General features: G+C 48.8%; 1 protein-coding gene across 1 annotated transcript; it reads left to right on the forward strand.

Moving 5' to 3' along the window:
* The first annotated feature begins 20,018 nt into the window (after positions 1–20,018).
* Positions 20,019–20,462, forward strand: LOC100963508 (60S ribosomal protein L31). The gene has a single exon (XM_003788772.3). It carries the CDS (start codon positions 20,043–20,045, stop codon positions 20,418–20,420), a length of 378 nt encoding a protein of 125 aa, XP_003788820.1. The 5' UTR covers positions 20,019–20,042; the 3' UTR covers positions 20,421–20,462.
* The last annotated feature ends 1,178 nt before the right edge of the window (positions 20,463–21,640 follow it).

Consider the following 21,640-nt stretch of genomic DNA (forward strand, 5'->3'; position numbering starts at 1 on the left):
TGGGGAACCCATCTGATCTGCCCTGGTCAAATCTCCTTCCACATCTCATTTCTGCTGCCCTCACCCCCAGCACAGTAAGACTCTGTCTCCAAAAAAAAAAAAAAAGAAAAGAAAAGAAAAGAAAAAGAATTCTAGTTTCAACAGCTCTGGGTTAGATTCCCACTGTGTCACTTATGGGCTGTGTGACCTCATGCCAGTTAAGACCCTTCTCTTTGTCTGTTTCCCTTTCTGCAAAATAGGGCTCCGAACATAGCAACTCCGCTACCAGAGTATTGAAGGTTCAAGGCGACGAGGATGCTACTAACGTGTTTACTTAGCAAAGGGCCTGGCATGGGGTGCCAACTCCAAATAAGTCAGAGCAGCTATTATTATCCCCCCGACATCCCCTCATTTGCTGATCATGGGGGTTAATTATAAGCAGCATTAAATTATACACACACAGGCGCGCCGACCTCGCTTCTCTAGAACCCCTGAATCTCCACCAACACTCAATTATCCATAAGACCCCGTGACAATGGAGATCCTCCCAGCCTCTCCCCACGCAGGCTGCCTCATCCAGGGTTCCAGGCTTCCAGGCTTCCAAAGCTGTGGCTTCTCTGCTACACTGTATCCATGCAGTTTTCCAACTGAGTAGTGCGGAGCTGTAGAGCAGATGTGGCCGACATGTGCAGAGCCGGGGCAGGCACTTTAAGCCCATGGCATCTCATGTCATGGCTATGAGTGCACTGATCTTAGAAATGAGGGAACCAACAGAGAAGTCAAGCAACTTAACCCCGTTCCCACAACTCAAGGGGAATGGGAGACCAAAGTCAGGACTGTAACCTGGAAGCCAGAGGGGTGACCTCATTTTGGAATCAAGGCAGTTATCACACAGAGAAGTTAAGGGACACAAGTAAGGTCAGTAAGGAGTGAGGAAGGAAAGAGAGAACAAGGGAAAGATTAAGAATTTCAGTTCTCCAGTTTGGGGGATGACAAGCGATACACAGACAGGGAGCTAACAGCAAAGATAAAAAACAACTCAAAAGTAGTAGGGGTCACCCAGGTAACATAAGGAGAGCACTGGACAAAAATCTGTCCCTTCATGCAGGGTGTGGTGGCTCATGCCTATAATCCCAGCACTTTGTGGGGCTGAGGCAGGAGAATTGCTTGAGTCCAGGAATTAAGAGACCAGCCTGGACAATACAGCAAGTCCTCGTATCTACCAAAAATTAAAAAAAAAAAACATTAAAAACAAAACTATCCCTTTGAAAAGAGACATTTGTGATTCAGCCCCAATTAAGGCAACAGGGAGTCACTCTGATCCAGAAACCCAAGCTCCAAGCGCCTGACAAGGGTGGGATCCAAGGGAATGAGAAGGCAACCGGAACGCTACACAAAAATCCTGCATTTATTTTCAGGTGTGGAATCCCTCTAGCCTCCGCAGGACCCTCAGGGTGGCTTGATTCCAGGGAACATAAGAGGGGATTCCACAGCCAGCCCAGAATAGCACCAACTCCCAGGTCCAGTCTGGCCAGGCCACGGAGTAAGGGAGAGATCAGCAGTTCCACGGAAAAGAAAAAAAGAAGAGAGACAAAAATAAAGCAATGTGAAAGTCAAAGGCCTGTCCATGAATCACTCCTACTTGCTCGTTAATTTCTGCCTTTGCAGAAGTGTAAGCCAATTGATTTTTCATATTCCCCACGCACACCCTCCCCAAAACAGTTCTGAAATATCAACTAGAGATGAGACAGAAATGGTACATCGGGGTTCTTCCCCACCTTTTTTTGAGTGTCTTTTCTTTCCTTAAAGAAAAATAACAGGGGGAGGTAGGAAGCCACCTACTACGCTCGATATGCTTGAACCTCAGGATTGGGGAGACCAGGTGTTACCTACTTCTTCTGTACCTCATGCTCTGCCATCTGTTTCCCCCAGCAAGGCACATTCCTCAAGCCTCCTTTCCTCTCGGAGTGGTCCTTGGTCCCCCAATTCAGAATGTCATAGTACTTCTTTGTGATAAAACAACATGCCTTGGAGCCTCAATTGCCTTCCTGCAACCCCTCTCCACTGCCCTACAAGACAGAAGATTTCTGATTCCAGATCAAGGTAAGGTGGGAAGATGAGATTAAAAAACAGTTTGAAAAGCCCCTGGACCCAGGCTCTCTAATACATGCTTTTGTCTGTGGCCCATGGTGGGCTTTTTTGTTTTTTGCCAGATTCTGCCCAAGCATGGCACTTACATCTTAATCCCATTCCATCTTGGCTCTAGTGGAGGCTGAGCTAGTTTGCCCTGGTGAGCAGCTGGGGTGTCTTCAAATGCCCCATTCTGGGCATCTTTTGCGGCAAGTAAGGACATAAGGGCAATCTGCACTGGCTTTGCCCAAGAGGCACTGTTTCCTACATTGCAAATTCTGGGAAGTGGACAATTGCCCATTGGAGGGCAAACTACAAGGCCATCCTAGCTGCAGAAGACAGCCTGGTAATGCTCCTTCCTGGGACCCTCCCCCCATCTTCCTCCAAAAGCACACGACCCCTAGAAGGGAGCCACAGCCGGCAATGCTTCCGCCAAACCCAATGCACATCCCAAGAATCTTCCCCTGGCTCCGACTGATTCCACAAATGGAGCCTAATAGGGTGGTGAGGGAAGGAATCACTCTCAGCTGAAAACATTTAAGCTTTGTCAATTATCCCCCAAACCCGCTGGGTTTATAAATAGCCACCTTTATTTTTAGGGTTTCCCTCCCTCTCACCCCCATCCCAAACTCTCTCAACACCCCCTCTTCTCCTCTCCCCCACACATGGCGGCTGCGCTAGTCACGGGAAAAAGGTGAACACCAGGCCACGGGGTGCCAGCGTGGAAATGGCATGCCTCTTGTACATAGTCACATCATCCATCCCTGCCCAGCCTTCCCTGGCCACTGTGAGGACCATCTCTGTGGCTATGCGGACACAGGAATAATTAGTGAAGCCACAGGTCTCCATGTCGCCGGGATCCGGGAGCGGCAAGTGGTGGTGCATGCTCTATTCCCACATCTGTGAAAGGCTGCTCAATGCCAACCCAGAAGGCTGGGGGAAAACCAAGTCACCTCCCGCAAAGACATTTTATGAGCAGAGGAGGACTTTTTCCTTGATCAGTGCCAGACCTGGGGAACCCCCAACTCTGACCCACACAAAAAAGAAGAAAACGGGTGCAAAGTGACGACTCCGGATCTGCTTGCCAAGATGCTACCACTGAATCCCCAACATTCATGAAGCTTCCCCCCATTCTACAGTGTCCCGGCATTAGTGGGAAAGTCCTTGCATCTCCAGGCAGGGTGCACAGACACTCAAAGATGCAAGCAGGGGAAAAAGAAAGGCACTGAAAATGCTCAAAGGGGATAAAGAATCAAGCATGGTCAGCCAGTGATTTTTTTCTATGTGGGCAGCAGGCAGAACCTGGATTTGAGTGCCCCTCTCTGTCCCCAGCACACACAAAGGTCAGAGGCCAATATCACCCTGGGAGGAGAAGGGATGCCCCTGGAGCTGGTCCACCATCCCATGGCCCTCTCTAATACCACACCCCAGCCACACCAAAATGACCTGCCAGCTGTCGTCTCCTGCAGGGGGTGGGGAACAGGTCAGGCCGCCCACCACCTCTTGGGATGGGCACTGACAGTACTAGCCTCTGTCACCCCCTGGGGGGACCGATGTCATCGGCTGGGGTGGCAGAAATAGAAAAGCACATGAGCTCACCAGGCAGCCTGGGTCTCCAGCGATGTTTTGTTTGCCTAAGCCCAATTAGACCAACTCTCAGGGTGATAAGAGTATGGCGGGTGGTGGCCCCCAGGGGGCTCAAGAGCCCTGGCCCCCACACAGAAGTGCACTGTCATGGTGTAGGTGCCACCCCCTCCCCAGGGGATGGGGCAGGACAGGTGTAGCTTTCTGGAGGGGACGCAGGGAGGCATGGTGCTGCCAGCAGGCAGAAAGAGATGCCCCATGGAGGGCTTTGTGTCAATCAGAGGGGTCCAGGTGTAGACTCATGCCCACCCTGGTGGGCTCTGTGATTTGGGGGGTGGGAAGCAGCCACCCCCAGTCCCAGCTGCCTGCATTCAGCCACCAAAGTATCAGCTGGCAGAGGAAGGAGAAAGAAGAGCAGAGGGACAGAAGGCAGGCGAGATTGGCAGGGGGAGGGGGGCACAAAGGAAGGGGACCCTGGGAGGGGGAAGGGAGTTATGCAAATGGCAGAATCGACCAATTCCCTGGGCCATTAATAAAAGCTCCAGCAGCAGCGGCAGCTGGTATCATAGGAGCAGAGGCACGGGCTGGCTCTCCGCTCACAGACGGCACTGAGGGGAAGCAGGGCACCCAGAACAAAGACGGGCCTTCATCCTTCACCCCCTAGGGACAGCAGTGATGAGGGGCTTCAAAAGGAAGCCAGAATCCCAGCAAAGTCTGAGTGTTGGCCAATGGGAGCCCAGAGCAGGTGGGTCCCTATCTTTGGGACCTGGGGGATCCTTCTGCTTTGTCGGGGTTCTGGGACATCCCAAGCTCTCTGCCAGGGCATGACACCTTAGACGCCCCCTTCACCAGCCCCACTGGCCCAGGTGTTTTTTCAGGGGTTCAGCCAGAGGCAGAAAGGCTGGAAGCCCAGAATAGGGGCTCTCCTAGATTGAGATAGGGACAGGGGAATCCCAGCTGAGCTCAGGAAGGGGAGGCACCCCCAAGAAAAGGAGATGGGAGGTTTGTTAATTTGGGGGGGGGGCGTATGAGGTGCCTACCAGGCAGCTGAATTTGAAGCAGGTTGTAGAGGAAGCGGCATTCTCAAGAGGTGCATATTTAGAAGGATACTAGAAGAGGGTTTGAGATTTGGGGACGGGATAATGGAAGAGGAGGTCCCAGATTTTACCGGGTGTGCAGCTGAAAAAAATATTCCCGTGTATAAGGACGCTTCCCTGATGTAATGATTCTGGAGAGAAAACGGCTGAAGGGGAGTTCCCCAATTTGAGGCGGGGTGGTTGGTGGGAAATGTCCAGAAACTGGGTGGGGGGGACCGGATGGGTAGTAAGGAGATTACTAAATTTAGGAGACATTCCCATAAAAAAAGCAATGAACTTGGCCTCAGCTTAGACAAACCTTTGCATTCAGAGCGCCGGCGCTCTAACCCGAGGGTTTTAGGGGGCTCCCCTCAGGGCACGCCCCGCGCCTCCTTCAACCTGAATCCGACGGCCCCGCCCCCAGGTGACGTCACCGCCCTCCCCCCCCCGCAAGTCCCCAGGGGGCTCCCGGGGCGAGCGGAATACGCCGGGCTGGCAGCTCCAGAGGTGGCTTCCCCTCTCCCGGGATCCCCACGGGGCCCCCAGCGCTGAAAAGAGACTGGGGTGTTGGGCGAGCGCGCCCGTCCGCCAGAGACCCTGGGGCAGGGGGTTGAGGTTCCCCCTGTCTGGTGGGGGCGGAAGGGGACGCCGGGGCCGCAGAAGGGTGGGGCAAGGCCCGGGTGCCGGAGAGGCCACCCACCCCTTAAGGGAGCGACAGGGCCCGGAGTGCGCAAGGGGAACCGGCGTTGAGTCGGGGGTCTCCCGAGGATGGGGATCCGGAGAGAGGTGGCAGGCGCAGCATCTCCGAGCTCACTGGCAGGTGCCCCCAGCTCCACCCGTCCCGGCTAGTCTCCACTCCAGGGCTCCCGCACGCCCCCCACCTGTACAGCTCCCGGTGCCTCCAAGACCCCGCCCGGACACCCCGTCCGGGCCCCGCCGGGCCAGCACCCCCTCCGCTTACACGCGCGCGTCCCCCCTTCGCGCCTCCGCCCGCCCGCAGCCCGGGGTGGTGCAGCCCGCGGCTCTGGGCAGCTTCCAACGCCGCGCTCGGGGCCCCGCCAGCCCAGCCCCCTCCTACGCCTGGGGCGAAGCCCCCCGGCCCCGCCCGCCGAGCCCTCCCGGGCCCAGACCCTCGGGGCATTGTTCCGACGCGGCTCTCAGGGCGCAGCGGCTGGGCGTGCAGCCGGCTGCAGCGGAGCATCCTCCGAGCACAATGGCCGAGCGGGCTTCCCCGGCACAAAGCCGGCGCGCTGCCCACTCTGCTGCCGCCGAGACCCCCGCAGGAGAGCCTGGATTTTTTTTTTTTTTCTCAAGTACACGTTTTTTTTTTTTTTGGTCTATTTACCTGGAGGCTGGCTGGGCTGGGCTCCCCCGGCTCTGCCCCGCTTCACATCCTGGCTGTTGCATGGGATCCGAGCGGAGCCCGAGAGCCAGCGGCTCGCGGCGTGCGCGCGCCGGCCGGGCTGCCGGGCGGGCGGCGCGAGGACACTCACTGCGGCTCGCGCTCCCCCAGCCGGTGACGTCATCCCTTCCGCCAGCGCGGCCGCTGCCGGCAGGCCGGGGGCAGGGCCGGGGGCGGGGCCGGTCGTGCGCGTCACTGCGCAGCCGCGCAGTAGCCACACCTCCCAGCCAATCTGGCTGTACGGCGCGGCCACGTGGCCCAGGAGCATTTAAAGAGCGGCCGTAGCACGTGGGCCGCGGGGGCTTCGCGGGACACGTGGGTGGCGAAATCCGCGCGAAGGGCCCCTCAGGCCATTGCCGGCTGGGGTGAGACCCGGCGCGCTTGGTGTAAAGGCCGTGGCACTTTGCATGCGTTGTTTTAGACTCCATCATGACTCCCCAGTTTCCTTTGAATAAAATTCAGCCTCCTGTTTGCAACTCACCTTTCACAACGGCACCACCACTCTGCCCCGCGGTGTGTGTGCTCCAGCCGATCCAGGCTCTGACAGTTCCTTCACCCTAATCGTGCAAGATCTTTCCCGTCTCATCTTTACAATTTATGCTCCAATCCGCAGCACCTGGGAGTAGTTCTAGCTCATCCTATTTTAATTCTGGTCACACTGAGGCGTGGCTCCAGAGAGCCTGGGGAATCACTGTGAGCACTTTACACTGGTCTCACCTAATTACCATCTCCTAGTGCCCTGGAGTCAGAACACACTACAGTAGCAAGCCCAGCTGAGATGCTGACTTACTGTGTGGGGCTCTGAGCCTCACTTTCACCGCCTGTAAAATGGGTTTGCTTCTCTGGGTCTTAGCTCCCCTCTGTGAAATAGGGCAAGGTAGCCCCTGCGCCCAAGGAAGCTGTAAAGATGAATTGTTATATTGTGCCTGCCTGACCTGTAGTTGGTGCTTGGAAATGCATGACAAAGGAAAAAATAAATAAATAAAAGAAATATATCATGGAGTTGAGGGCTCACAGACGCCAAACAAGATTGCACATCCAGCCGTTGTGTTTTAAGCACATTGAAAGCATTTATTTCTTCAAGGTATGTATTTGGAGAAGGCATTTTGCCCACAAAGGAACTTAGCTTCAGAACTGGGGGGGGGGGCTCCAAAATTGTTGATTCATTCATCTGGGCCAAAGATGCAGATAAACAAAAAGCATTAACCCGGGGAACGAAATGAGAAGGCGGAAGTCATAAACAGGAGAAGAGAGAGGAGAGAATGAATAATTTAACAAGGAACCTAAATTAAGCTTGGAGTGTCCCAGCGGCCAGTGCAGCGGCCAGGTTTGCAGAGCCTGCTTTGTTTTCTTTCCTGGCTGGGTGACCCTGACCTGGCTGTTGACAATCTGACCTCAGTTTTCTCATCTAAGCCATGGGGACACAAACCCATATTGAAGGATCAAATGGGGTGGTCTATGCAGAAATGGTTAGTGTGGTTTCTCATACACCGGTAGGTGCTCAAGCTTTGCATAATCAATGCAGCCCAAGTAAAATGTGCTCACTCTGGGGACATAACATGAACTCCAGCCCCACCACCTGTTAGGGGAGGAACCTTGAACAAGTTTCTGCAACACTCTGAGCTTAGCATCTGCAAAAAGCAGACAATCACTTATACCTCCAAGGGTTCTTGTGAGCTGCAAAGAAAAATGAAAGTAAAAAGCGGTAGCATGTGTCCAGGAAATGCATCCATTCAGATTATGTGTGCTAGGGTGTTTTTAAGTGCTGTGGACAACAGAAATAAAATTCCTGGAGTCAGCCAGGTGTGGTGGATCACACCTGTAATCATAGCACTCTGGGAGGCCAACGCAAGTGGATTGCTTGAGCTCAGGAATTGGAGACCAGCCTAAGCACAGTTAGACTCTACCTGTACTAAAAATAGAAAAATTAGTTGGGCATGGTGGGGGGCAGGTGGCTGTAGTCCCAGCTACTCAGAAGGCTTTAATGGGAGGATCTCTTGAACCCAGGAGTTAGAGGTTGCTGTAAACTAGGCTGATGCCACGGGCACTCTAGCCTGGGCAACAGAGTGAGACTCTGTCTTACACACCCACCCACCCCCAAAATAGGAAAAAAAAAAAAGAAAAACAAATCCCTGGAGTTAACAGTACCATGGAGGAGGTAAATGATGTCTGAATCAGGTAAAAACCCAAGTCCTCCCTGAGGCCCACAAGGCCCTGCACAACCTGTCCATACCCTCCCCACCTGACCCTCCTCCTGCTGTCCCCCTTTCACTCTATCCCAGCCACACAGGCCTTCTTGCTCTGCCTCCAACATGCCAGGTACCATCCTGCCCCAGGGTTATGCCCTCTGCCTAGGATTTGGTCCCTCCTGCTCACCCCAAGGCTAATCCTCCTCACCCATTGAGTGTTGGAGAGTCTCTCCTTGACTATCTTGATAAGGTGGCCATACACGTTCATCTTCATTTCAGTAACAGGTTATTTATTAATTTATATTTTAAGATATATTAAATTATATATATAATTTATATATAAATGTATAATTAATATATATTAATTTTATATTTTGGCCAGTTTGCTTGTTTCCTATCTGTCTCCCTGCTCTAACTGTGCATTAGTTTGTCTATTTGTTAATGAAGGTAAAAATCATCTATGTCTCTTAGGACTGTTGGAGGATGAAATAAGTTACATCATATCAGTCACCTGGCACCAAGTACAGGCTGAAGAAGGTGTCACTTGATGCACATAGCCACTGTAAATGGGAAATTCAGGATCCCTGGCCAAAAACAAAAGATGACCATAAAATTCAGTACAACAAGAACAAAGCAGTCTAGTATGATGCCATTGTAGCCTCTGGAAAGCCCCAGAAGGGTGACAAGTGTCAGAAAGGTGCTAAGGACATAGTAGCAACAAACCAAGACTGCTTATAAACCAAAGCTTGAAGAAAACCAAGAAGGAGATGTTGTCCCTAGGGGCATGGCCGAAGCCTCAAAGTTCCACACCATGGAAGACACTAGGATTGGGAAGTGGTGCATATTGGGCTCTGGGTCTCTTGAGTCATTGGTGGGTGAAAAGGTCAGTCAATGAACTTTCTCATCTTCTTTAGGGAAGCTGGGGAAAGGCATCCCCCCCACCTTCCTCCTCCTTCCCTGCCAGCCCAACTTCTGCCTCAGCATCTCCCAGAACCTGGTAATTAACTCCTCTGTGTTTTTGTTGAGACAACTCTCAGGAAACCATCAGCTGCCCATCACCGTAGCACACAAGCAAGGCTCTTCATGCCAAGTTCAGGGTCATCTGTCCAAAACCCAGTCTTGAATCCCATGAGACATGTCCAAAATTCCAATCATCTGCCCTACACTTTGCCCTACGCCAGAAATTCTACAATCATTGCACATTACTTCAAAATAGATCTCTTTCCCTCTCTCCCGTCCCCCTTCCTTCATGCAAATGCTAAAGAAAAAGGGGGGAGGGGCAGATAGGAACACTATTTCCTGTTGTGCGCTGGGCTCCATGTGGGGTTCATTTGGGTTCCACTGATAGAGTTTATTAAGTAAGCATTGATGCTGTGGAGTCAGAGAGACATGAGTTCAAACACTGACCATGGCATTTGAAAAATTCAACATTGTTTTGTAATGAAACACTCAGCAAACTAAAAATAGAAGGAAACTTTCTCAACCTGATAAAGGGCATCTCCAGTCAACATCGTACTTAGTAGTAAAAGACTGGATGTTTCCTTCCAAGATGAGAAATAAGTCAAGGGTGTTTGTACTTAATCATTTGTGTTCAGCATTGTACTAGAGACTATAGCTGGGCAACTAGGCAAGAAGACAAAATAAAGTACCTTCTTGTTGGAAACGAAGAAGTTAAACTCTATCTATTCACACATGACATCTTTTTGTATACAGAAAATCCTGAGGGAGCCACTAAAAACCTATTAAAACCAGTAAACGAATTCATCAAAGCAGCAGGATATGAGGTCGATACACAAAAATCCATTGTATTTCCTATGCAGTGGCATTGAACAAACAAAATGAAATTAAGAAACCAATTCCATTTATAATTGATCAGAAAGAATAACATACTTAGGAATATATTTATAACAAAAAGTGCAGAACTTATGCTGTAAAAACAACAAAACGTTGTCAAGAAAAGTTTAAAAAGAACTAGATGAATGCAAAGGCATCCCATGCTCATGGATTGGAAAAATAATGTTGTTAAGACACCTGTAATCCCCTAATTGATCTACAGATTCAATCCAATCCTATCAAAATCCCAATCGGCTTTTTTGCAGAAATCGACAAGCTGATCCTAAAATTCATATTGAAAATGTAAGGGTTTCAGAATAGCCAAAATAATCTTGAAGAAACAAAGTTGAACACTTCCTAATTTCAAAACTTACTGCAAAACTGCAATAATCAAGACAGTATATTACTGCCCTGAGAACTGACATAACAGATCAATGGAATAGAATTGAGAGTCCAGAATAAATGCTCATATCTATGGCCAATTGATTTTCATCAAAATTGTCAATTCAATGGGGGAAAAACAGTCTTTTCAACATCTGCTGCTGGCAGAACTGCATATTTATGTACAAAAGAATACGTTGAGCCCAGACCTCACATTATACACAAAAATTAATTTATGATGGACCATAGACCTAAATGTAAGGATTTAAACCTGTAAAACTCTTGAGGAAAAAACACACATATAGGCATAAATCTTCATGATCTTAGGCCAGGTGTAATGGCTAATCTCTATAATCTTAGCACTCTAGGAGTTCAAGGCAGGTGGATTGCCTGAGCTCAGGAGTTAGAGACCAGCCTGAGCAAGAGTGAGACCCCATCTCTAAAAATAGTTGGGTGTTGTGGCAGGCACCTGTAGTCTCAGCTACTCGGGAGGCTGAGGCAAGAGGATCCCTTGTGTCCAAGAGTTTGAGGTTACTGCAAGCTATGACGCAGTGGAACTCTACCAAGGGCAATAAAGTGAGAGTCTGTATCAAAGAAAAAAAAATCTTCATGATCTTGAATTAGGTGATGGATTCTTTTGAGGTGATTAAAATGTTCTAAAATTAGGTTGTGGATGATTGATGATGTTGATAGCTTATGAATCTACTAAAAACCATTGAATTGTATACTTTAAATGAATGAATTACTCAGGATTTTTTGTGGGGGTCAGCAGATCCACATCACAGGGAATTATTTTGGAAAGTGTAAAAAAACACTTGAACACCAAATATCCAAGAAAAAGGAACCAGTTAAATTAACCAGGTATAACTGCACTGGAGAGTATTATACAGTCATTAAAAAGGATCCATTGCCTAGATTCCTGGGAAAGGGCCTCCAGGATACTTTTTTAGTAACTAAAGCAAATGGGGGGTATTGTTTAGCATACTGTACCTTTTATCAAACTTTCCTTTCTCTCTCTCTCTCTCTCTTCCTCTCTTCCTTCCCTCCTTCCCTCATTCCTTTCTTCCTTTCTTTCCTTTTTTTTTTTTTGAAACAGAGTCTCACTCTGTCACCTAGGCTAGAGTACAGTGGTATCATCATAGCTCAAACTCGTGGGCACAAGTGATCCTCCTGCTTCAGTGTCCCAAGTAGCTAGGACTACAGGCACATGCCATCAAGCCTGCATAATGTTCCTATTTCTGTAGTGATGGGGGTCTCATTCTTGTTCAGGCTGGTTTTGAACTCCTGGCCTCAAGTGATCTTTCTGCCTTGGCCTCCCAAAATGCTAAGATTAAAGGCACGAGCCACCATACCCAATCTTAGCTAAGTGTTCAACTTATCTATCCTTCCATTATTTTAATATAAACAAATGCACATCCTGGCATAAGTATAAATGCATGTTACCACTGTCCCCCAAATTTTAAAAAACAAACAAACAAAAATAAAAAACATAGAACACTTCCAGCCACCCCAGAGCAGGAATAACTCCTGCTCTGATTTTATCCACCATAGATTAATTCTGCCTTTTCCAGAATGTTACATAAATGGAGTCATACAGAATGTTGCCTTTTGAGCCTGATTTCATTCCCTAAGCATGTTGGCATTGAGATTCAACCATGTTATTGTTCATATCCCTACTTAATTCTTCTTATTATGGAGCAGTACTCCACATGGTTTATCTGCATATCCACTGATGGACATTTGGGTTGCTTCCAATTCCAAGGTGATTATGAGTCGAGCTGCTATGAACGTGCACATACAGGTCTTTTCTGAATGTATGTGTTTGTTTCTCATGGATAACTACAAAGGGGTGGGATTGGTGGGTCATTTAGACAATTCTTTTAAAATAGACTTTTATGCAGAATAGTTCTGCCTCTTGATTGTGGTGGTGGTGACCCAAATCTGAATGCGTGATAAAATGGTAAAGAAACACACACAAATGAGTGCATGTAAAACTAGTGACATCTCAAAGACACCAGTGAGTTGTATAATGTCAGCTTCCTGATTATGATAATGTGCCATGGTTAGGGATGATGTGACCATTGGGGGAAGCTGGGTGAAGGGTACATGGGACCTCTCTACTGCACTACTTTTGCAATCTCCTGTAACCTGTGATAATTTAAAAATAAAAAATTTTCTAAGAAAAATCTACTAGGGTTGGGCATGGTGGCTCATGCCTGTAATCCTAGTACTTTGGGAGGCCAAGGCAAGATGATTGCTTACAGCCAGAAGTTCAAGACTGCAGTGAGCTATGATCGTGCCACTGCACCCCAGTCTGCATCACAGTTCAAGACCCTGTCTCGTTCAATCAATCAATCAACCAATAAGAGCCTGTTGTAAGGCTGAGAAGTATCCCTGCCACCGATCTCCTGGTCCTGGGTGTGGCTGCTATATCCTGCTTTTGGCAAAAGCAGGACGCTCTGGACAAAGTAAATGTTAGACTTGCTGTCTCACACCTGTCCCTGTGGGCCACTTATCCTTTCCCAAAGACCCTTATCAACCCTAGAAGAAAACCCTGCTCCAGTCGCTGGGAGGCTAGAATCATCATTCTCCATTTAAGCTCTTATGGACAGCAAGAGAAGAAACCAAGGCAGCCCTAGCACTTTGGAGCAGGGTGCATATATGGGGTGCAGCTCCCACCTGTTTCCCTGGCTTTGTGTTTTCCAGGGAACCTATATATTTGTTTTCTGGTGCTCCTGTAACAAAGTACCATGGACAGGATTTCTTCCACAACAGTAATTTGTTGTCCCATGGCTCTGATGGCTGGATGTTCAAAATGAAGGTGTGTGGACAGAACTGGTTTCTTCCCAGGCCTCTATCTTTGGATTTTAGATGGCTATCTTCTCCCAGCGTCTTCACATCATCTTCCCTCTATGTCTGTCTCTCTCTGGGTCCCCGTTCTCCCTTATGGAAGGATAGCAGTCATAATGGATTAGGACCCACCCTATGTCATCTTAACTTGGTCATTTCTTTAAAGTTCTATTTCCAAATAAGATCACATTCTAAAGTCCTGGGATTAGGACTTTAACATCTCTCTTTGGGCGGGGGGGGGGGGAGACATGATTCAACCCCATGACAGTCTTATTCCCTGAAGGTGGCTCAGCTGCTATCCCTCAAAGACTTCAGCTACTCCTGGATGAGAAGCTTGGTGTCTCTAAGACATACTATAAGAGATGCTGGATCCTGCCCCATAACTCATAAGTGCCCTTGGCTGTGTGCAAAGATCCAGGTTTTAGGGAAGCCTGGAGGACACCATGCCATCAGCCTCCCAATAATCAGACCTGGCCAGCACTTGGGAAGATCAAGGGACTATAGTCTCTTGCCTTCCCTGGGGATCCAGTGACAAATTCAAATTAGTCCATTATCTCCTGACAGTTGCTGGTGCAGGCAGGGCCTCTTAGATCACCCATTCTCAGAAAGAGAAGCTTAGATTTTCCTTCAGGCAGGGGGCTGTGCTGGGTGTTGTATGCAATATCCAAGGGGCACATCTGGCTTTGCTATCTGGACCCCCACGACCACAAGCCTCACCAAGCCAGAGATCTTCCCTTCTGTGATCACTGTAGGCCCCACGCTTGGCACCTGGACTGCTGGGTGGCCACAAGGTGATGTAGTGTGCAACACATGGAACCACTGATGGCCAAAGCTATTTACTTCTCAGATCAAATCATTGTGCTTGGATTTGTTAATGTCCCTGGGCTTTATTAATTTCATGGGTCATCATTGTTTTTCTTTGCAAACTTCTGTCTGATTCATTTGACGTATTATTATTGATTCAATTTATAGTTTGCAGCTAGGGCTAAAGACCTGATCTGAAGCTTTCCTTGCCAAAAAAAAAAAAAAAAAGACATTTAGTTACCTAAAAAGGACACCAATGATGAAAATAAAATAATAAGTAACCAACAGTACAGACAGCATGGGTCAAGGTTGTTTAAGGAAGACTGAAGCCTGAGGACAGGTTGAACTACCTCACTGAGAATAGATGATGCCTAGGCTCTATGGGCTTTCATGAGACCCATTTTATAGATGAAGAAACTGAGGTGCATAGTGTTGAAGCAGTGCTCTCTTTCCCCAGTGGTCCTGCCCTGGGTATTTTCAACCACCTGGCTTGCCCCTCTGATTATCTCTGCCACTTTGCGCCCTTGACAACGCCTGCCTGCCACCTATAGGAAACCCTTCTGACTCTTTCAGCCCATGGCCCTTGATCTTAGGTCACTATAAGAGCTGGGTTAGGAGCCTGGGACAGGTAGGCGGCTCAGTCACCCATCCCACAGAATGGAGGAAGGACATCATGGGGTTGGCTGAATACCTGCTGAGTGAGTGGAAAGGGTTAACTCACTACATTTGCATACTGTGTCCACATGTATGTCATCGAGCAGAGGAGGAGTCTTAGAGCCCCTGGAAAGGTGAATGAAGGAAAAAAGAGCTTGTTTGGGGCAGAGCTACAGGGCCCAAAGCTGAGAAGAGGGGAAGAGGAGTGAGGCACAGATCACCCCAACTGTTGTGGCATCAGTCAGACTGACATCCTTCTCCTCATTGATTCAATTGATCTGAAGCATATTTCTTCCTCTAAAAGATTATGAGGTTAGTCTCAGTTTACCAATCTGTAGTTTAGGCACATGGCACATTCTTCCAAAGATTGAAGAAATAGTCCTAGTGGGCAGTTCAACCCATCTGTGTTAGCCACTATGCTTGTCAGTCTGTAAGTCAATCAACAAATGTCTAAGAGCAACATTTACTTGAGTGTAACAACATGCAGCTCACAGAGCAGCACCTGACACACAGTAGGCCTTCAATAATGGCAGCATTATTTCACACCTTCAAAGGAGACCATAGGGGAGTCAACACTCCCCCTGCCACCCTCACTGGCTCCCACCTGCCCCAGGCACATACAGAATGACAGACCAAGACCACGAGGCGAGTACGAGTGGGATCGTCCTGGCAGCGGAGATGTTGCACCAGATAAAATGGGAAGTGCTAAATAAATCCGCTGGAGATGTGTCCCAATTACCCGCCCAAGCTCCTCTCCTGGTGCCTGGCACTCAGGGGCTCTCAAGAAGAGAGTTTTTCCAATGCCCAAGAGGCTCACGACTGCTGCAGCATTTCAGGTGCTGTGCATGGGTTCCCCAGATGTAGTCCCTCAATATGGTCATGACTTTTTGAAACAGAAAGAAAGAAAGACACTGGGATGTTTCTGAACAGAGAGCCGAGAGCCAAGGGGAAGGTCGCTGACACGGAACAACAGAAACCTGCATCTGACGAACAGCTGGTTTGTGCTGAGAGCTTCCCACTTGGCCAAGCAGCAAAAACAACCCTGTAAGGTAAGACTGGTTATTTCTGTCCCATTTTATAGCAGAGTCAACTGAGGCTCAGAGAGGGAAGGGTGGTATTGATGTTCCCATAGGTTGGGGGCTTCCTATCTTAGCTCTAATTCTGGCTCATTCCTTAACTCATCTGTGTATCTGGCAAGTATTTATTGAGCACTTACTAGGTGCCAGGCAATGAGGATACAGCAGGAAACAAAATAGGCAACAATCCCAGCCTGTGCGGGGCTGACTTTAATGGGAGAAAAGAATATGAAACCAGATAAATAAATACATCTACACTGGGTCAGATGATGGGAAGTACCAGGGAGAAAAATGAAGCAGGAAAGGGGAAGTGTTGGGGCAGCAATAACAGAAGTGGTCAGAGAAGGCCTTTTGGTGATGTTTGAACAGAGGTGAGAAAGAGGTAGACGAACAGCATCCTGGGCAGAGGGCACCAGCCTGTGCAAAGGCCCTGGAGGTGGTGGAGGCACAGCAAGGAGGCCCATGTGCTTGGAGCAGCGTGAGGAGGGGGAGAGTGAGAGGAGGAGAGGGCAGGGAGGGGATGGGGCAGGTCATGCAGGGCCTGATGGGCTACTGGGAGTGCTTGGGCTTCCTTCCCCTCACCCCCCAGAGCCATGAGGGTTGTGGGCAGAGGAAGGATGGGCTCTGTCTGACTCAGGTGCTCACAGGCGCCCTCTGGCTGCTGCAGGGAGGACAGATCATGGATGGTGAAGATGGGGTAGAGGGAGCAGGGCCCAGGTGACCGCACTGGTCCAGGGGAGTGATACTGGGGTGGAGTCAGGTAGGGGCTGAAAAGGGGGAGAAGTGGCCATATTGGGGACAAACTTGGGTGATGGAGTGACCCTCAGCCCTACTTGCCAGTGGCTTTTTGGGGCCTAAGGAACCCGTGGGCACCAATGGGAGGCGCATTCCCCTTATTAAGCCAGATGATGGTGGCTTACCTGTGGGGATGCACTGGTGAGGGGCTGTGCCCACAGCACCAGAGTCCCATGTCACTTCTAGTTGCTGCCCCAGGACTTGTGCAGCAAGGTAAGGCATGCATGCACTTCCACTGCTGCCCCACACTCAGGCCTAGCTATGCATTCTCTGAGCACTGCAGCAAGAACCCCCAGATGGCTGAGTGGGAGGCATCATTGACATGGCTCCCAGAGCCATTTGCTCCCAGTGTATGCCAAGGTTCCAACAACAACTGGAGCCCCTGAGTGACCAGGGCTGGTGGTGCACTAGAAACAGCATTTCTTGAACACAGTTTCTGTTCCTGGTACTTTCTCGTGGGCTTCCCACAGCCCCACCCTAAGTCCTAGGACATGTGTGCTGTCATTGCTCCATTTTATAGATGAGGCACAGACAAGTTGAGGACCAGCCCAGGCCCCGCCCAGCATACTCAGGATTGGAAACTGTGTCTTTGTATACTGAGTGGTGTTAAGCAAAGGCTGTCCACAGATTTTGCACTAGGGTCCCCTCTCCCTTTGGCTCGTGGAAAGTTGAGATGCCAGGGAGCCCAGTGGATTTCTCAGAGTGGAAATTCCTTTCTGACTCAAGCTAGACTCTCATACTTCCAGCAATGAGGTCCTTGCTCCCTGTATGGAAGAGCCACCTTGGTTTTGGACAGCGCTAACAGCCAGGCTATTTTCCTTTCCTCTGCCAGTCTTCTTCTTCTTCCTTTAACTTCCATCCTCTGACCCTACTCCTCCTCTTTGCAAGCTGCTCTTTACTCTGAGGACCAGAATTTGGTAAAACAGATGAATCTCTGAGTTTGGAGTCAGACACTTTGCCACTCAGCAGCTCTGTAGCCCTGGGCAAATCATGACATCTCTTTGAGTGTCAGCTTCCTTATCAGTAAAAAAATCAGGCAGTATTCCCTATCTTGGTTGTCACTGTGGCCTCTGGGCCTGGTACGTAGTAGATGTTCAATAAATGTTTGCCAAATGAATGAATGTTGGCCCCCCTTTCTATTCCTTTCCTTTCCTTTTTTTTTTCTTAAGACAGGATCTCACTCTGTTGCCAGTGCAATGGCATCATTACAGCTCACTGAAGCCTTGAATTTCTGAGGTTCAAGTGATCCTCCTGCCTCAGCCACCTGAGTAGATGCATACCACTCTGCCTACCTAATTTTTTAAATTTTTGTGGAGTTGGGGTCTCACTATGTTGGCCAAGCTCATTTCGATCTCCTGGTCTCATCCTCCCACCTCAGCCTCTCAAAAGTGCTGGGATTATAGGCATGAACCACCAAGCCTGACCCATCCCTTTCTTTTTTCTTTCACTTCTCAGCCCATTGATTATTGCTCATTTGTCTCAAATCTGACTCTGCTCAAGAGCCTCCCAGGATTCCCCAGACTCACTATCATTACCCTCTCTGAGACCCACAAATCTCAATGTGGGAAGAGCATACTGGTAGTGGAACAGCCTGTGCAAAGGGCCTGAGGCAGGAAGGTGAAAAACAGAGAGGACAAGCAGAGAGAGGTTTGTCCTTGAGACAAGCATGTACCTGAGAGTTAGTTGAAGTTCACCTGCTGGTTCCTTCTTTCATTGAACAGTTTGCATCTAAATCATTAACTATAATAGTTAATTATGTCATTAACTCTTTAACATTCGTCTTCCTACAAATTCTGTGTGCTGTGAAGGCAGAGACCATGCTGTTGCCCCAGCACCTTGGACAGCACCGGCCACACTTTAGGTGCTCGTTAAATGCCTGTGAATTTTTTTAAAAAATGAACAGCACATGTTATATCTTACTTTGCCTGCTTTTTTCCTTATGTTGCAGTCAATCAGAGTTTTCTGAATTAAGTACATTTCTCTTAGTTAGGTTCTAAGTAGAGAAAGTGGCACAATCACCTCCATCTTTTTGTACATCATGCTCCTGTTAATGCAGTCTAAATTTTTCTGGTTTTTTTTCTTTTTTAAGAGACAGGATCTTGCTCTGTTGCCCAGGCTGGGGTGCAGTGGTGTGATCATTTTTTTCTTTCTCTTTTCTTTCTTTTTCTGTTTTTCTCTTTCAGGACAGGAAAATGTTAAAAATGTGTTGATACACTCGGAAGTGTTTTAAGCCTTCAGACAATTCAGACTTGAGAATCAAGTGATGGCGGAAGAGCTAAAAAAAATTCTCATTTATTAGGAGGAGAAAGAAAATGCCATTTCAAGAAGATGGAGGCTTGTTAATGTTGGAATATAAAGATAGACACTTCCTGTCCTCGAAGCGCAAACTTCACCCACAGCTGTGAGCGCCAGGCCCTCAAGAGTGGCTGGGGCAGGACAGCCACAAAGAGAATGTAATTGCTCTGGAGTTGAAGCCTAGTGTGTTTGAGGAGGCATGCCGAGATTGAATGAAGGTCACATAGGCTGTGAGATGCTGTGGGGGGTAGGGGCTTGTCCTTGGGGCTCTCTCGGAACAGAAGTAAAGGCTCAGCCCCCATGAGAAGGGGCACCTCATTTGTTGTCTGTTACATGCAGGGCATTGCCTGAGCCAGCTGTTGCACAGATGTTCATTGTCCTAGGAAGGGAAGTTTCTAGCAAAAACCCAAGTACTCACCGCATGACCTTGGGCATATGTCGCCTCCTATCTGGGCTTCACTTTCCCCGTCTGCCAAATATGGAAAATATTTTAATACTTAACATGTTAATAACCCTTTGCCTCTCTAGGACACCATCCCCTCCTCACTCACAGGGTGGCCCTACTCTCTGGTCTGAACAGATTGGATGAGCTCTAAGCCAATCAGATTCCTTCCTTGGCAGTTTGGGGTCAGGGCCCCAGAATACCCATTCCAGGTTCCAGACACCACTGACCACACTCCTACCAAATGGGGGAGGGGGCAAGCAAGCTAAGGAATAAATAATAATTGTGACAGTCCTTAGGCTGTGACAATTGCTACAAAGAAATAATACAGCATGGTAACATGATGAGGACGTTGGGAGACTTTAGCCCCAGTGGTTAGGGGTAGGGCTGCCATGGAAGGCAGAGCGAACAAAGGCAAAGGTAAGCTGGGAATTTGGATTTCATCTGCAGAGCCAAAAAAGGAAAAAGAAAAAAATTGCCAATAAGTTTTTAACAGGGAAGGTATTCAGTTTGTGGCTTTAAAAGATCGATCTGGAACTTGGGCCCTGCAGAATGGCTCCCGCAAAGAAGGGTGGCGAGAAGAAGAAGGGCCGGTCTGCCATCAACGAGGTGGTGACTCGAGAATACACTATCAATATTCACAAGCGCATCCATGGAGTGGGCTTCAAGAAGCGTGCCCCTCGAGCACTCAAAGAGATCCGGAAATTTGCCATGAAAGAGATGGGAACTCCAGATGTGCGCATTGATACCAGGCTTAACAAAGCTGTCTGGGCCAAAGGCATAAGGAATGTCCCATACCGTATCCGTGTGCGGTTATCTAGGAAACGCAATGAAGATGAAGATTCACCAAACAAGCTCTATACTTTGGTTACCTATGTACCTGTTACCACTTTCAAAAATCTACAGACAGTCAACGTGGATGAGAACTAACTGGTGATAGTCAGACACATCAAATAAAATTTTAAAATCACACACACACAAAAAAAGATCGATCTGGAAGATGAAGGAGCAACAGTTTCTGAAATGTGAAAAGTGTTTACCACAATCCGGACTGCACACCTGGCTGTTCCTGGGAAGTAGGTGTTTGGGAGCTGTGCTGAAAAGGATTCTGAGCCTCTCTCATTTCTGCAGGGAAAGACATGCTACAATCTAATAGTGATGCCTCAGTCTTGATTCCTTGGGAAAGAGTTCTGTTATTGATTAGTGATGCCTGCCATGGGCAGCTCAATGAACTATTGTGATCTGTGTATGTTTGCCTTCATGGGGTTCAAGGGCTGCTTGTGCTCTGAGAAAATCCTCCACACCCTTCTGGAGAGGACAGTAGAATGGCTTCTGGACTCAGAATGACAAGAGTTCAGATCTTGGCTGGCCTGTTTTCTCCCTGTGTGACTTTGAGCAAGTTGCTTCTCATCTCTGGGCTTCATTTTTCTCTTCCACAAAGAGAGTACAGAGACCTCAACCTCACGACATTATTTCACAAACAGTATGAAATGGTATGTGTGATGAGCCTGGCATGCAGTAGGCCTCTGCTGTGATTGATGTTGGCCTTCTCCCTGCAGCCCAGGGTTTGAAGCCACATCAGTTTTATTTACAGACCCAGCTGCAGGGTGGTTCCAAGTCTGCCCTCAAGACCTGGCAGATACCCTTGGCTGCATCTTGCACCTGGGGTCTATCCCTAGTGCTGCCACAGCCATGCCCCCACCTGGTGGCAGTGTGCATGAAATGAAGTGGGCACAGGGACAGTTGGGCTTGAGACTGTCATGGGAGGGGGATGTCCCCACACTTGGGCTCCACTCACTTCCCTCCACCTGGACCTACCAGGGTGCTCCTTGCCAACCCAAGTGGGGATTGTCCCTATGCCAGCACTTGGCTTGGTATCCCACCATAACATTTATGTCTGCAGGTGCCTGGAACCACTTTGCCTTCTGTGTTACTTGGCATAGACTGAAGGGACCTTGGGGAGCAGGGAGGAAAAGTGGATACCTCTTAACAGCATTTTGCTGGTGCCTGATCCAGAGGTGACTTTGGAAAACAACAAAAATGTGGGTTGAGGCGGGGTTGAAGTGGCCTTTCCCAGCTACTCCAAGCTCTCCCTGGGCCCCTGACTCCACTCCTATCTTTCACCTCTGACATTCCATCCTCCACTCAGC

The sequence above is a fragment of the Otolemur garnettii genome, unplaced genomic scaffold (assembly GCF_000181295.1).
Source record: "Otolemur garnettii isolate 467f Iridium unplaced genomic scaffold, OtoGar3 scaffold00029, whole genome shotgun sequence".
Taxonomy (NCBI): Eukaryota; Metazoa; Chordata; class Mammalia; order Primates; family Galagidae; genus Otolemur; species Otolemur garnettii.